Here is an 18136-nt window from a genome sequence, read left to right as displayed (position 1 = left end):
TTTTTTTTTTTATTTTTTTTTTTTTTTTAATTTTTTTTTTTTTAAGGTTAGAGTGGTTGACCTGGATGACCTTGAGGTAGGTGTGGTTGACCTAGATGACCTTGAGGTTGGGGGTGGTTGACCTGGATGACCTTGAGGTTGGGGGTGGTTGACCTGGATGACCTTGAGGTTGGGGGTGGTTGACCTGGATGACCTTGAGGTTGGGGGTGGTTGACCTGGATGACCTTGAGGTAAAGGCGGGTCCTGGGACACTTGTGTCCCAGGACCCGCCTTTTTATACTACTCAGCAATAATGGATATCAGTGAAGACTAATTATTATTATAACTCCGCCAGATATCAGTAATTTAACAGGTTTGTGCAGTTGTAGAAAAAATGTTGTATGTAAGTCGCGCGTAATGCTTCTTTATCGCTCTTGCAAAATTGTGATAATTGTTTTGCGCGAGCGATAGAGTCGCGCATTACGCTCTTAATACATTAATAGCTATTTATTGCCGCTCAATATTACAATAATTATGGACAACGAATGGATTATAACGTAGACCTCACTATAGAGAGTAGACCAATCTAAAAATTAAAAAATTGAGGGTTTGGTCTGTTTTTACTGGTAATTTGAGGAACTCTTGGTAACCAATTCCATTCTCGTGGAATTGACAGTTGTGAATTATTATTTAGGATAGATGTTTGATATAAATAAAAAACTATCCGGCAGGCTCGCTTCGATTGTCTTATCTGTCTAGCCAGGGGGGGGTCTCCACCCCCTGAACTTTCCGGTTGAATAATCGCTATGCTCGTCTGAATTCATTTGAGCTTGCTTCCTCCAGTCATATAATCAATGACTCGATTATGTCGACTATATCAATCAGGCTCGATTCAAAAGCCATTTGACCCCCCTCTACAAAACATGTTTGACCTCCATACCAAACATGCGTTTCCTATCGGTTAGTTCTTGAAAAAGTTGATATTAACTATGTAGCTTGGGGTTCAAAAAAAATCTCCAAGGCATTCAGCATGCAAGAAGCGTTAGTCCTTGGACTTTCTGATCGTTCTGTGAGAAGGATTCTTTATGAAGACCTCCATTCCCATCCATACAGGATGGATATAATTTACAAAATGGCTGTTTCGAAGGAATACTTTCCAGAATACCTTATCTCAATTAGAGACGATTTGCAATGACCGGCTCGATCTACTAATTTGCAACCGTGTAATTTTTCTGTGCTTTTTTTTAATCCCATGTCTATATGACTCTCTAAGATTTGAAGAACAACATACAGGATACAGGTAGAAATTGCCAGAAATACGCCTGCAATGCTTGAAAGGGTGATATCAAGTACTATAAATAGGTATCTGAATGTATCCAGAGTGGGGAACGTCACCTCCATTGTATACTCTTCAAAACTACATGTAACGAAACTTAATATATCCTTACATTTTAAAACTAAAATAAAAATTCGCTGGCTTCTGCAATACGTTTCATAAAGTTTTGATGAAAGGAAGTTATGATGCCACATTCTGTATGTCTCCACACACTGTACGACAATAAAAATGTGTTATCCATCGACCTACAAAGAAATCCTTTCATATGATTTCTGGTGTGTTTTTCCATAAGCATGAGATAACAAACTAGAACTATAAAATCGATTTTTCATGACTACTTTATGATGAATGGTCTCAATCATCTCGTTACAACAAGCCGAATTAGAATATTATAGATAATGGAAACAACGAAAATATTCGTCAAAATGGCGGTCATAATTGACATAATTTTTTATATCGGTTGCTATTCAGTTGTAGGGAGAGATATTGTATTGATTCTACTACCAGAGTGTTAAGAAATACCCAAACTATAATAATTGAGAGATTCATCTCATTTCAAGTATTCTTTTCATGATTAACTTCAACTTGAAAAGTTTGAAACATTCATGTTTCAAAGAGAAAACTTCACTTTCCATCCTGTAAATGTCTTCGCAATAGACATGGTACCGTGGTCGATGATTACGTGTGCCTTTTTTAGTACATTTTCATCCCGAATAATTAATAATTTCTGATTTAAATCACTATTCAGAGAATTGAAATTGAACATTTGGTTTCAGGATTATGTTGGTGAGAAGTGATATTAATCAAAAGCAGTTGATCTCATTTGTCTTGACTGTGAATGAAAATGACAAGACCTTGCAACTATGGAGTACTTTACCAGTGGAAGGAGATGGAAATGTCATCAATGATGTAGTGAAGCATGTCAGAGACAATTATGAATTGAATGATGATGATGTATTGGCTGTTGAATTTAACTGCATTTCAGAAAAGCCCAATGGTTGTAAAATTGACAGTAATACTGACTTGAATGCTACAAAAATAGATAATGAAGCTACAAAACTGAGGCTAGCTACTACTGGTCAGAGCTACTATTGTAAAGAATGTAATTTGAGATACAGACTCAGACACAATTTCGAAGCGCACATGAATGGACATGAGTCCACAAGCAAAGCCTCGAAAAATATTGGAGGAAAGAGTTCACCAGACTTGCCACCAAGGGAAAGTATCTACAATGAGCCAGATGTAGATCAAACTGTTAAGAAATCTTCATATCCAAGAAGACATAAAAAACGTCCTGTAAAAAGTGTGTGCTGTAAACTGTGTAACAAGCAGTTGAGTTCGAGGAAAGGCTTGCAGAATCACATGAAATACGTGCATGAAGGTGTGAAAGAGCACGCATGTGACATTTGTGGTCGATGCTTTGCGGGCAGAGGATCAGTTGTAGAGCACAGACGCATTCACACTGGTGAAAAGCCATTCACATGCGATGTCTGTGGCAAGTCAGTCCGCACCCATGCTATTCTATTTCAACACCTCAAATGTCACAGCAATGAACGCCCATATGTTTGCTCCATCTGCAACAAGCAATTCAAATACTCGCATCTGCTCACAAATCACAGGGCCTCCCACACTCGAGAGAAGAACTTCGTATGTGACAAATGTGGCAAGAGCTTCATCTATCGCGTTGATTTGAAGAGGCATATGTTGATCCACAATGGCTTGAAACCCTTTGAGTGTAATATTTGCTATCTAATGTTCAATCAGAGACGCTATTTGAAACATCATTTGCTTCGAAAGCATCATCTAGATGTAGAAACAGCATCGACAATTATGCGGAATGTCAAGGCTCAAAATCGACCAGGGCCAGTTGTTACAAATATTTCACAGGATGAAAGTGAAACGGCAGTGCATCATACTGATGAGATCAGAGGCAACGAAACTGAGCAGGCTTTGCAAGTTTTGAAAAATGTGGCCATCAATGAAGAGCAACTGAACGATGCCAATGTGTTCAATCACACAGTTTTTAACCTTTGACTTTTAAAGCTCTTGTTATAAACATTGATTGATAAGTAATGTACTTTAAGGTTAATGTTTTAAAATCACTTCTCATAGGTTTGGAAATCATTCTTAACCGGATCTCTTCAACCTCCTTTGTTTCCAGTGGCATTCAGGACATTTTGAATTTTGAAATTTTTAATTACCTTTTTTTATATGTGTTCGTGTATACTGGGTGTCTCGCATGTATATGGAAACATTTTTAGAGCTTGTACTTATAAAAATGAGAATTAAATGAAAAACCAGTTGCTCAGTAGTCTGAAATTTACCTGCTCCTGTCCCTAATGATTTACATGTGACTGGTCATGAAGCCTCGAAAATTGAAACTCGCTAAGGCTGGCCTTTAACGGTAGGACATGAAAGATAAACATGCATGTACTTGCATGCGCACACACACACACACACACACACACACACACACACTTACATACACACACACACATGTTCATCATGCACGTTTTGTCATCAGTGAGAGTCTTCTAACATGAAATAAACAACCAATAGCAATAAATAAATTATTGGAAAAATCAAATTATGATGATACATAATTGAACTTTCAACCTAAATTTATTCAGGAATATTGAACAATTCAACCTCAAATAGAGCAGCAAAGAAAAATAAAAAACAAAAAATTGGAGATACAAAAACCTAATATCAAATAATTTTGCTCCAAGCCTTCTGCTGTGATGAGACATCAATGTATGATGGTATGCTCTGAAAACTGGACATGGCCACTCCAGGAAACATCTCCACACAATTGAACTCAGAAATGAAAGTCAAATGTGTAGGCTTTGTAATCAGTCTGAAGAGACTGCCAAGCATATAATACTGGATTGAGAGAGACTAGGGGCAAGGAGAAGGGCTCTGTTTGGCTACATGCAACCAGATGATGAATTGTATGTTGGTATAGGGAAAAAACTCCTGGATCTTGTAAAGGACACAGGTATCGGTTTGCCCAACTAACGTACTGGGACACATAATAAGCTTCGGTTGACGTTTGAGGAGGTTCTTTGAACCTTTGGATCCTTGACTCCGTCCCTTCAAAAACATGCCGGTATGAAAGTCATAAGAAAATTTTATGAGGTTAGGGTTTAGTGTCTTCGATTTTTTGTTTTTTATTTTTTCCACTACTCCATTTGAGGTTAAATTATTTTGTATCATTATAATTTGTAATTTTTTCAGTGGTTTAAAAAATTGAGTGGTTTGGTTTCAGTGGTTTAAGAATTTATAGGTTATGTGCTCTAGTTGCAGTGGTTCTCACCGCGCGGGGTTGAGTCATCACTAAGGAATTGCACGCTTAATGGGTTCGTATTAAAGTCAACCATATTAAAAAGTCCACTCCAACAAAGTAGGTTATTGGGTTTGCGGACTGTGGTTAGGATTAGAAAAAGGAAATAGGATTATAGAATTGGCCCTCCATCCGAAAAAATACAGGGTGGCCAAATAGTGTAAAATTGAAACATTCTCAAATTTCTAATTCAACCTCAGAATTGGATGTAGAATATCATCCCTGATATCCCAGTAGTACTGAAAAAGTATCAGGGCTGAAGGATTGAAAGGAAATTAAATTTTTTTGGTGGAATTGAAAACATCTTGAAAATATATGTTTGTTTTTTTAATATCACTTTCCTCAAAATTATGGGATGTAATGAGTGAAAATCTTATATAAAAATAACAAGGAGAATTTCATGTTTCTATTGGTGTCATTTTTATCCGACCAATAGTTAAAAAATCGCAGTACTTGTTAAACTATTTTTTGACAGGTTTACTAGCAACACTCACCTTTAGGCTAGATACCAATTTTTTCATAGATAAACTATCATTACTCTGAGTAACATCCGCATCATATATGGGAAGAAAGCTTATTAAAAACCGGATGATTTTGGTTTCAGGGTGTTGGTGTTGGATGTTGGAGGAATGCAGACAATTTGTTTGAATCTGCATAGGAAGGAAAACAATGTTACTTTGAAGCTATTGAGTGGCTTTCACGACAGTTCATGCCTCAATGAAACGTTTCTTGAAGAATTAGTTGAGCATGTGAGAGAGTATTATGGATTGGGTGACATTGATATAGAGATTGATTTTGATTTGGTTGAGAATGAGAAAATGTGTAATAGTTTGAGAAGTGCTGATAATGATGACGTTGATGACTGTAAGTCATCTGGCCAGAGCGTAAATACTAGTGATGTAAAGTCGAATCTGCACTGTAATTTGTGTAATAAGTGTTTTGCAAGCAAACGCAGTTTGAAAGCTCATAATCAAATCCATTCTGATAAAAAGTATGTCTGTGATGTATGTGGTAAGAAATTCTCGATGAATTCAGATTTCAAAACACACCAACTTACACACAGCGATTCGAAACCATACGAGTGCCAGATTTGTCACAAAAATTACAAACTGAAACGGTATCTGAGGATACATCAAATTTGCTCACATAAGATGGATCCTAAAGAGGTTGCAAAGAATGTTCATGATACCTGTAATAAAACCCCGCAAAAGGAACCGCTCATCAGCGTTAGTACTGGTGAAGATATAAATAGTACCTCATCATATTCTTTCTCAAGTAGTGTTTCAGATAAGAAAGATATTAGTTCTGCTGGTCAGAGTTCAAATACCAATGTTGTGAGGTCAAATCTGCACTGTAATTTGTGTAATAAGTGTTTTGCAAGCAAACGCAGTTTGAAAGCTCATAATCAAATCCATTCTGATAAAAAGTATGTCTGTGATGTATGTGGAAAGAAATTTTCGATGAATTCAGATTTCAAAACACACCAACTTACACACAGCGATTCGAAACCATACGAGTGCCAGATTTGTCACGAAAAGTACAAACTGAAACGGTATCTGAGGATACATCAAATTCGGATACATAAGATGGATCCGAAAGAGGTTGCAAAGAATGTTTATGATACCCGTAATAAAACCCCGCAAAAGGAACCGCTCATCGGCGTTAGTAGGCTACTGGTAAAGATATAAATAGTACCTCATCAATTTTTTTCTCAAGTAGGTAGTGTTTTAGATGAAAAATAATACATATTAGTTGTTCTGCTTACAAGAGCTCAATTACTATTGAGGTAAGGTCAAATTTGCACCCGAACATCAACGTTGATACTAGTGAAAATATAAATAGTAACTCATCAAATTCTTTCTCAAGTAGTGTTTCATATAAGAAAGATATGTCATAATATAAACATATATTAGTTCTTCAGCTGGTCAGAGCTCAAATACTATTGATGTAAGATCAAATCTGCACTGTAATTTGTGGGGTAAATAGCCCACGTTGGGACACCAAAATTCAAACAGCTATAACTTGGAAAAAAATTCTTCATCTTTTAATTTTATATTTATTTTATTTACTTACACTTTCATCATCCTTGAGGATGGCAACTGCATTGATTGTCAATTTATTTTTTATTGCAAAAATGATTTTTGGAGAGTGTCCCAACTTGGGCTTAAGTTCGGCCCCACGATGGAAGACATCCCTTGCCCAGGTTGCAATTAAAAATAAGCAATTCATTATTTTGTTAATTTATTAAAAACATATTTGAATTTTCATTTTATTATAAATATTAATAGTGTAAATGAATCATTTGAAAATCTCAAAGTGTGTTTGAATTAGGCTACCTCTGACTGAAGCTACATTACTGGCTATAATCATATATCATATTTATTTATAATTTATTTCATTGGTGTAGTCTACTCTAAGTAAAATAAGATTCAGAAGCAATGCTCGTTGTTATAATATGAGGTTGTCTCACAGTGGGCAGATGGTGATGGCTTTGTTTTAGACAGAATAATTGGATTAAAAATGAGAGTACAATAATGTTCTATACGTCAAAATATTCATAGAATAATACAGAAGGCATATTAGCTGTGAAACTTTCCTTGAATGGTGCATTTTTAGAGTGAAAATTAAAATTCCTCTTCTCAAAAAACAAGTAAAACATTACAGGTTTACTAGCAACACTTACCTTCAGGCTGGATTCCAATTTAGTCATAAGTGAACTATCATTACTCTGAGTAACAACCGCATCATATGGGAAGATAGCTTATTAAAAACCTGTTGATTTTGATTTCAGGGTGTTGGTGTTGGATGTTGGTGAAAAAAAGGCAATTTCTTTGAATCTGCATAGGAAGGAAAACATTGTTACTTTGAAGCTATTGAGTGGTTTTCGTGACAGTTCATGTTTCAATGGAACGTTTATTGAAGAATTTGTTGAGTATGTGAGAAAGTATCATGGATTGGGTGACATAGATATAGAGATTGAATTTGAATCGATTGAGGATGATAAAATGTTTAATTACTTTCTCAATAATGATGACAGTAAGTCGCACATATGTGACACACTTGCGACCGAAATTAATAAGGTAACATCTACTGCATTTGAACAAGCTGTTGAAGTGAGACCCTATTGCAAAAATTCTAATTTGATGATTTCACAAGATCTTAAAACACACATGAACACTTATGAATTTTTCAATAAAACTTTCAATCTTAGTATTGGAAAAAGTATAAATAATGCCTCATCATATTCTTTCTCAAGTAGTGTTATAGATAAGAAAGATATTAGTTCTTCTGCTGGCCAAAGTTCAAATACTAATGATGTAAGGTCAAATCTGCACTGTAATTTGTGTAATAGATATTTTACAAACAAACACCATTTGAAAGCTCATAATCACATCCATTCTGATAAAAAGTATCTCTGTGATGTATGTGGAAAGAAATTCTTGAGGAAGCCAAATTTGAGATCACACCAACTTACACACAGCGACTCGGAACCTTACGAGTGCCCGATTTGTCACGAAAAGTTGAAACTGAAACGGTATCTGAGGATACATCAAATTCGGAAACATAAGATGGATCCTAAAGAGGTTGCAAAAAATCTTCATGATACCTGTAATAAAACCCCGCAAAAGCAACCGCTCATCAGCGTTAGTACTGGTGAAAATATAAATAGTACCTCATCATATTCTTTCTCAAGTAATGTTCTAGATGAGAAAGATATTAGTTCTTCTGCTGGCCAGAGCTCAAAAGATGTAAGGTCAGATATGTACTGTAACTTGTGTAATAAGTATTTTGCAAACAAACACCGTTTGAAAGCTCATAATCACATCCATTCTGAAAAAAAGTATGTCTGTGATGTATGTGGTAAGAAATTCTCGATGAATCCGGATTTAGCAAGACACAAACTCACACACAGCGATTCGAAACCTTACGGGTGTGAGATTTGTCACCAAAAGTTTAATCAGAAACGGTATTTGAGAGAACATCAAGTTTGGAGACATAAGATGGATCCCAAAGAAGTTGCAGAGAAAGTATATGGACCTAAAGGACCTAAAGGACCTAAAAGAACCGTGAAAGTATATAGACATGATGAACCGTATTGTTGTGAAGAGTGCAACGCCAATTTCAAGTTCCCGTTTCAACTTTCCAATCACATAAAAATTCTCATAGCAATGAACGGCCCTTCGAATGTCAAGTTTGCAATGCCACATTCAAACTTTCTGCCCATCTTCAAAAGCATTCGTTTGTACATGGTGAAAAGAAGCATGTCTGCAAAACATGCGGCAAGAAATTTTCTGTTAGAGGTGATTTCAAAAGACACATACTGATTCATACTGATTTGAAACCATACCTGTGCAATTTTTGTCCTAAAGCATTTGCAGTTGAAAGTTATTTAAAAACTCATATAAATAGAAAACACCGAATACAAGCAACAGAGGTTGAAAAGAAATAATTGTTTGAAGCTGATCTCTTTTTCATTCTAAATTTTCTCTTCGGATAACAATAAAGCCATGTTTTATAAATGACTTGAGTGAAGAAACGTTTGACGATATCAGGTGTTTTAGACTAAGAAATACGCTACCTATAGAATCTTTAAAGTAGCCTTCTTGAGTATTGTCACCAATCTAAACTCTTCTTTAGCATTAGAAATAATGTTGAATACAGTACATACTGTACTTGATTAAAACATTTTTCAGACCTATTATTGTGATTTCATTGATGATTTTTTAATTCTATCCTAGCAAACCTTGGATACAGTAGGCCTATATGAGTTGACAATTTTCATTTTAAAACTAGGTGGACTATTCTAAATAGCTCGTTATTGAGTGACAGTTATGAATAAAACATTCAAGTGGAAGTCATTAAATTTGGCAGGGCAAAAAGTTTGAGTGGAATAAACTTCTTAGAGCGGCATTGTATATTGCTGAAACCGGCCTGCACCTAAGATATTCTTCAAGATTATCATTCCTAGCTTATCATTGTGGAAATACTATTCATGATTGATTATAGTAACTATTCACTTGATTTGTTAGTTGGAAAACATCCAACATTCTCTCTGACCCACCGCACCCAGTACCATTCAAATTATAATGAATTTGGAAAACTGTTATTAATCATAGTAGGAAAATGTTTTGATTAGAAAATTTATAGTTGATCACTCATTTTTTATTCCTGTCTCAATTAAAAGATTAGAAAATCTTGGGACCAGAAAATGTATTCTATTAATAGATTGTATGATCTAGGATATTGAAATTTCCAAATTATTATTTCATATACGGTATTATGACACCTTACACTTGTAGTATTTGAAACAAACGGTGAATAATGAAATAAAAAACGTTTATGCTAACCAAAATTATCCAATGTTAGTACAAAATAGCTAGCTATAATAGGCACTTGTCTTTCTTCTTTAGTGATACTTTTGAATACATATAAATAGAAATAGAAAACTAAGTACCCTTTTTAAAATTTATTTATTACCAATATATTTATTTTCCAATCACTTGATAATGGCATCATATAGCCGAGGGGAAACATGTTGTGACTGAATAATTTCAAAAGGGTACTTAGATTCCTATTTTTATTTAATAGACATTTGATTTAGATCCATTTTCTAGTACTGAGATGGGACCGTTAGTCTGTGCTCGTGGATGTAACAGCGGTGGTTTTGTTGGTGGAGCGACTCTTTCATTTCAGATAAAAATTTTGGAACGATTGAGCGAAACTTGCTAGATTAGCCTCCTAGCGTGTAATGAAGAACGACTAGTACAGTCAGAGCCGCTTCAACAAACTGATGGTCCCATCAGTATACATCAGCTACATATGAACTGACAGTACAGTTTTTACTATATCAAAAGTTTATACAGTTATATATAGTAACACTATAGTTATACAGAATACAGTAGTTACTGTACTGACAGCAATAGTGAATACTGGATAAAGCTATAGTACGGTAGAGGATTCGAATCAGTATTGGATAACCAGTAGTTGGGAACTAACATCTTTGAAAAGTGCCGAATATTACAAGCTATAGGTGAATCTGGCAAAAACTGTATGCAACTCACGCTAATGCTGGCCACATGAAGATGCCTATGCCGCATACATTTAATGTAAATAAAGCAATTATCACAAGTTAAATAAATTATTCGCATTTGGGAACCAGATGGTAGTTTCTGCCAGTAGCCTACATAGCTTATTTATATTCTTGAATGTTATTTTATCACGCACGGTATTAATCATTGAGCAAACTAGAAATACTATACAAAACTTATATATGTAGTTGGTGAGTATTCATTCATTCATATTGTTACTGGTCCATAAATTAGAACTCAGACAATTCCTTGCCAACTCCAGTATTTAGACAGAATATGCTTTGCATATTATGCTACAGTATTTTGGAAGTAAATGGCATATAACTCCAGCATTTAGACAAACAAAGGTATAAAACTCCAGTATTCAGGAACAGTATTCTATTCCTTATGACACAGTATTTGGCAGTAGAAGGTAAATTATTTTTTCTTGTCTCGAAACTAGCAGGTAACCCGTGCTTTGCACCAGATATAATTTGGTGTTGTGAAATACCAATTTCCTTATGTACAGAAAACATAAAAATATGAAATTATTTATTATTTTGTTCATAATTACATTTCATTTTGTTCAAATAGATAATTTTTATGAGAGTTGAAAATTTCCAACAGAAGAAATGAGTTTGATATGTCTCGAACCCCCAAACTTTGATTTATGATCCGCGCGCGCTACCAACTAAACTACAAAGTTACTTGGAGTGAGCCCTGTTTGGTTGGAATTTTTTTAGTTAGTAAAATTTGTATTTCAAATTGAATAAACTTGTTTTAATTATGGAATTAGAGTTGATGAATAGCAATGAAAATGAGCCTACGTGCATCCTTGGCAAATTCAGAATCTTCATGCAAAATTTCAAGTAAATCAGTTCAGTAGTTCAGACGTGATGATGCGTATTTCATATCCGTACATGTGTACGCCGATTCTTTCCTTTAAAGTCTTATAGATGACGAATGATTGAGACAACTATTTGATTTCAGGAAGAAGATGGTAAGCAAAGAATGCACTGAAGTGCAGCCAACAACCTCAATAATGCAAAGGATTGCCAAGCTCATTGCCACTAATGAATCCATCAATGCATCTTGTGTGTCTGCGGTTGATGTAAAGAAAGATCGAGGCATTATCAATAGGAGGGGCAAACGGGAGAGATACGTGTGTGAAGTGTGCAAGAAATGCTTCACATCCGGGAGTTCATTGAATGAACACAGACGCATTCACACCGGAGAGAAGCCATTCGTATGCGCCGTATGCGGCAAGGCGTTCCGAACGTCGGCCACGCTCTACACACACACCAAGTCGCATCTCGAAGTGAGGCCCCACGTGTGTGGCGTGTGCACACGAGCATTCAAGTGCCATAGACAGCTGCAACGCCACCTCTCCATTCATACAGGAGAGAAAAACTCTGTCTGCCATGTTTGTGGGAAAGGCTTTCGACGGGCCGACGATCTGACAAGACACTTGTCGGTTCACAACGATACTAACTTGCTTCCTTGTAATGTTTGCTCTAGAAAATTCCGTAACGAAACTAACTTGAAGAGGCATCTGCCGCTGCACGACACTACTAAATCTTATACGTGTCCCATGTGCATGGCAACATTTCATCACAGACGTTATCTAGGCAGTCACTTGAGGACGAAACATAAGGTGACATTGACTGAAATAGTCAGGAGAGGGGAAACTATTGAAACACCACCTGCAGTATTCTCTGATGAGCTGTTATTTTGATAAATCCCTCATGAATCAGATTACTATTCTTGCTCAACCACAGGATGATGTGTCCATCAGTTTGATTATTTCGCATTGGTTCTAGTTTTGTGAAGCGCCTTACCGCCATTCCAAGGGCAAGTCTGCCTACATAGAATATTCTATTTCTATTTTGCAGATTAATGTTCTGTGCGGCTAACACAGAAATGGTAATGAAAAATTGTTCGTTCACTTGTTTGTTCATTTACTTGTTCTCAAGTATTCGCTTTCCTTCGTTGAGTTTTCCAATTTCCGCTAATAGTTTCAAGATTTCATTCACTTGTTCATCAAGTATTCGCTTTCCTTCGTTGATTTTTCCCATTTCTGCTAAAAGCTTCAATCATTCTTGCTCGCTCTGTTGTTTTGAATTATACACCTCAAATTGTGGGCGAAAATAAGTCTTTTGTATCTTGAAACATTGATAAATTGTTTGCATTAAGACAATCATAATTATATATTGGAGTTGAATGATATTAAAGAAATGTTCATCAGAATAAAAATTTCCAATTCATTTTCAAGGGTAACGTACCTCATAAATAAATAAATAGGCCCATATAATGAGCATGTATAGGTATCACACATTTATCAATGTTATATAAATAATTAATGATATATTTAAAGTGTGTTTTAAGTTTGGACAAATCGATACACCATTGCCAAACAATACATCACTTATCGATACTATAAAATGTGCATGTGATAAAATTGCATACATTTTTGAAAGTGACTGACAGTTGTAAGTGTTGTATTCTTTGAAAATGGAAGTTGGAGAGTTAATTCAGTAAAGAATCAAGGACAGTAAAAAAAAGGTTGATCTATCTACCAAATAGTCAACCCTATGTAACGTTATGATGCAATTCAACAATTTTACCAACAAAGTGTTGGAAAATATTCTGAAGTGAACAAAAATAAACTTTGAGAACTCCAAACCTATTGAGATGATGAGAATATGGTGAAATTGTAGGCCTATGTTCACTAAAATCTTATTAGAATTTCTTGTACAGTCCTTTGTATTGCAATAATTCCGATTATGTCATACACGCTCCTGCGTGATTCTACTCTAAGCATATCATCATAGAAGAATTATAGGCTTGTTACTCTATGATATTTACTATCACAATGGCCGGCGGTACTGTGGTGTTTATTTTTGGAATCTCTGATAAGAAACGCCATAAAGTGGTTTTCAGTGCCTTGTCAGTCTATTAATTTGATATCTCCTTTTTACTAAATAAGAATCATGGTTCCTATAAGAATTGACTATATGAAGTTTTCCACATTGATCTTTTTTATGTTCACAAATATATACTGAATAGAAGAATAAATTTTTATCTGAAAACTAATTGGGATTAAGCACAATAGGTACTGCTTATTTTTCAAGTTTAATTCAATTGGTGCATTTTAATAAACATTATCAAGTGTTCATGGTATGTTTAATTGGAACAATGGAACATTGATGGGGGAATTTGGATTATACCAATAATCCTCAGAATTTTTGAGAAATATGAAAAACCCAATTAGTTACTGAGGAAATCTGATTTCAGGAAATCTTTGGAAATGCAGACTACCAGAAATCAGAAGGACTCTTCAGTTTATAGACGAAATTCTTGTGGCACAATTCCCAGGAATCGTGAATTGGATATGCTTGGAAAGCAATCGAAACAAATGAGAAATTCTTGCCCAATAATAAAAAATTCAACTGATGTCATAAAAAGAATTAAGAATCAAATTAGTGATGAGGAAATGTCTATTAATGGAAATTCATGTGAAAAGTCAGGTATTCAAGTGCCACATAAACCAATAAATATAAGTGTAGTTGATGGGATGTTCAGAATAATTGTAAATGGTTTTGAGGTTGAGAGACATTCAACCGGCACCGATTCAAATCCAACGTTCGTCTGTTGTCTATGTTTAGAAAAGACTGGATCTACAGATTTAGTTCTACACTGTAAATTGCATAAATTTTTAAAAGTAACTGACAGTTGTAAGTTGTGTTCTTCGAAAATGAAAGTTGAAGAGTTGAAAAATCATTTGAATATCCACCAATTATTTCTAGAGCCTGTGATTTGTAAAGATTTGAACCAATTCAGAGCTGGTACAACAACCAATGAATCTTTTCATGAAACAGCAAAAGGTTCTATAGTTGGAAAGATACCAGTTTTCAAGTGTTCAAAATGTGAAAAGCTGTTTCCTGCTGAGGATGATTTACGGAAACATGCAGAAAATAATAAATGTGTTGAACCTGATAAAAGCCTTGAGAAGGTGGACACTTCCAACCAAAGTGGAAGACAAGTGCCAATATCCTTTAGACCTGTTGAAGTTTTCAAAAAACAAGATAATTCTTACAGAGTAGCTATTCGTGGCTTTTTACTGTGTTTGAATGAAAATGAAGGATCTGAAACTTTCAAATGTTGTCTCTGTTTGCAGATAATGAACGTGACAAATATTGTATCTCATATAAAATCGCACAACCCACTTAAAACAAGTGATGAATGCAACGTATGCTTTACAAAATGTAACTCAATCAATGAATTGAAGAAGCACTTGAACAGTCATAGCTACTTTCTGAGTGGCGTCATTTGTCAGGATTTGAATGAATTTGAAACTAAAATTTATGTTCAAAGTAAAATTTGTGTTCCGCCATGTAATGAAAGTGTTGATGATCCCATAGTTAATTCTGAAGAATTGGAATGTAAAATGCCCATTTTCACATGCAAGTATTGTCCTAAGTTATTGCTTGATCATGAAGACCTAGAGAGCCACAAAAAGGTACATGATACCAACGAAATGCTCTCTGAAGAGTTGATACCTTCAAACTGTAAACCTGCCTATGAGATACTGCAAGAGATAGATGGCATTGATGTGACTGTTGTAGTCAGTGGTTTTATTATGGGAAGTGAAAGAAATGATACTATTCAATCGTCTCTTGGTAATAACAAGGAAACAGCGAAGCACACATGTTGTATTTGCTTGCAAGCAGTGAACACAATCAATATAGCTTCTCATTGCGACTCTCACTACCCATTAAAGGCCACTGATAACTGTCAGGTTTGCTCATTACATTTTGAGGACACTTCAGCTTTAGAAGAACATTTGATTGAACATAAAATTGCTTTAGAGGTTTTGATATGCATGAATTTGGAGGAATTTAATAGAAAAGTAGCTGAATTGTGTGAGAATGATATGGGAGAGAACAACAATTTAATTCCTGGTTTCCAGTGCAATTTGTGTCGCATGATTTTTCTAGATGAAAGAAAATTGAGCAGTCATATGGAATCAGTCACTTGTGTAAGTTATGTACAACCCATAGAATTTCTGAAGGAATCAGAAACTGGTATGGATTTGGCAATTTATGGATATTCTTCACATTCCCGATCTGAAGGAGAAGGTGAACCAAGCTCTTACATATGTTGTATATGCTTGGAAGAACTGGAGAGTAAAGATTTTATTTTATTGCATTACAAACTGCACTATCCTTTGAAAGCTACAGATACATGTAAGCTGTGCAACCTCAGCCACGATTCAGTTGATTTGCTGGAACTGCATCTGAGTAAGCACAGAGTTCTGCTGAATGTGATGGATCTGGCTGTCTCAACCGGATCGCACTCTGCTTGTCAGCAAATACAAGAAACTTCCAACTTCCTAGATGCATGCAATTTACAAATCGCCATCACTGAGGATATAGTAAAATGTCTTGTTTGTGAGACTCCATTTGCTGATGAATGTACTTTCAAGAAGCATTTACAGAGTGGGAAATGCATTAAATTCAAGACATTTGCTTGTCGTGAGTGTGGAAGGAATTACAGTACACAAAGACTGCTCAATGAACATATGAAAACGCACTCTGGTACTTATTCGCTGTGCCACATTTGTGGTGCGAATATCAAGACTCGTGGAATGCGCAGGCATGTGAGGACAGTGCATGAACGATGGGAGGCCACTCAACTCCAGAATAGTGCCAACAAAAAAGTTTGTCAAGTTTGTGGAGTCACTGTAAGCAAGTACGTTTTCAATCAACACCTTGCTACACATTTTTTCAATAGAAACTACAAATGCGGTTCGTGCGATAAGACGTTCTCCCATAAAATTTCCTTGAAGATACACTTGAAAACTCATGAGTCGGCGCAAAAGACGTACACATGTGAAATTTGTTCAGACACCTTTCGACGGCGTGACCATGTGGTCGCTCACAAGGCTAGGATACACAACATAATTAGGGTGAAGAACTATAAGTGTGATGTGTGTCAAAAGAGTTTCAGCACATCCAACACTTTACATGTGCATAAAAGGACGCATCTGGAGTCGCAAAACTATCAGTGTTTGGAATGCAAAGTGATATTCTCTTCAGGAATGGGGTTGAAGAATCATCAGAGTCAAACTAGACACGAAGGTGTGAAAATAATTTCTTCGGCTTTAGACGAGCACGTGAAGGTAAATCGGTTCGTTTGTAAAATCTGTGGCCAACGATATGGATCATTGGCAAGTTTGAGAGGCCATGAAAACATACACAAAGACAGCAACACAACTGACCAATCACCGTCGACCTATGAGTGTCCAGAATGCCACAGGAACTACTCGTCTCAGCGAAGCTTAGAGCTGCACATCATCATGACAAACCATGCTGTCGATCGCAAACAATGGAAACGGAGAGCGCAAGCGCAACAGCCGCAAGCTGAGAAAAAGCCAACCGAGAGAAAGTTCGCATGCAATATGTGTGATTCGAAATTCATAAAATTGTTCCACTTGAAAAAACACCGACTGAGGTTGAAACATTTCCTGGTCTGTTCGCTTTGCAACGATGCAACAGTGACTGATTTAGATAGGCACAACAAAGAGAAGCATCCACCCAGTGAGAGCAATATTACATACAACTGCACTGAGTGTCCAAAGAAATTTAAAAAATTGAAAATGTTAGATAACCATATATCTCTGAAACATACTAATCAAACAGACGTCCCTGCTGCTACCGAAACATCTTCACAATCTTCTCCTTTTTCTAGTATAATTGTTGTCAAAGCTATAAAGAAGATTCCAATGCCTGATGCCTAATTGATACACGGTATACGACTATAGCATTTTCCAAAACATATTTCACTACTACCCAAGAATATGAACTGTCAATTTACCTTCAAAGTTGATGAGGTTTACAGCTAACTCTTATGATCTATGATATTGTTTGTATAATTCATAAATTAATGCGGTTTAAATAGACTGCATCAAGTACACTAAGTGCAATTAGCAACTGAATAGTGAGCATTTCAAAAAAGCAAATTATGATACCGCACTCTGTACAATAAGACAACACAAATAGAGATTGTTATAGTAGTAGGTAATACAATATCTGCAGATAAATTTCTTTATGGTATTTGCAACCTGTCATAATATTATTTCACTAGCTGAAAGAAAATTTATTTTGTCAAGCTGCAAGTTGAATGAAACGTTATTATTAAAGTAGGTTTTCTCACAAATTGTGTTTATCAATTTCTACATTACGGTGTCTTTTCTATCAAATTATTATCTTGAAAGAAGAAATTCAAGTGTATGTTGTTATAGAGCTGAACCATACCCAAATTATGTATTATAATATTCCTCATTATTGTGGTATATATTGTTAACCATATCTAATATAATATAGTGTTTATAACATTTTGAAATGTTCA

The 18136-nt window shown here is 35.5% G+C and overlaps 1 protein-coding gene across 3 annotated transcripts in view; it reads left to right on the top strand.

Annotated features, from left to right (window-relative positions):
• The window catches only part of LOC111049077 (zinc finger protein 808), an 88540-nt gene extending 70822 nt beyond the window's left edge, over nucleotides 1–17718 (top strand). For all 3 annotated transcript variants that reach the window (XM_039426245.1, XM_039426246.1, XM_039426247.1), the window contains one exon: nucleotides 14021–17718. In XM_039426245.1, coding sequence (XP_039282179.1) covers nucleotides 14021–17525 — 3505 coding nt within the window. In that variant the 3' untranslated portion in view covers nucleotides 17526–17718. The remainder of the gene's footprint in view (nucleotides 1–14020) is intronic.
• The last annotated feature ends 418 nt before the right edge of the window (nucleotides 17719–18136 follow it).

The sequence above is a fragment of the Nilaparvata lugens genome, chromosome 4 (assembly GCF_014356525.2).
Source record: "Nilaparvata lugens isolate BPH chromosome 4, ASM1435652v1, whole genome shotgun sequence".
Classification (NCBI taxonomy): Eukaryota; Metazoa; Arthropoda; class Insecta; order Hemiptera; family Delphacidae; genus Nilaparvata; species Nilaparvata lugens.
Note: the sequence above shows the minus strand (reverse complement) of the source record. Positions and strands in the feature narration are given on the sequence as shown.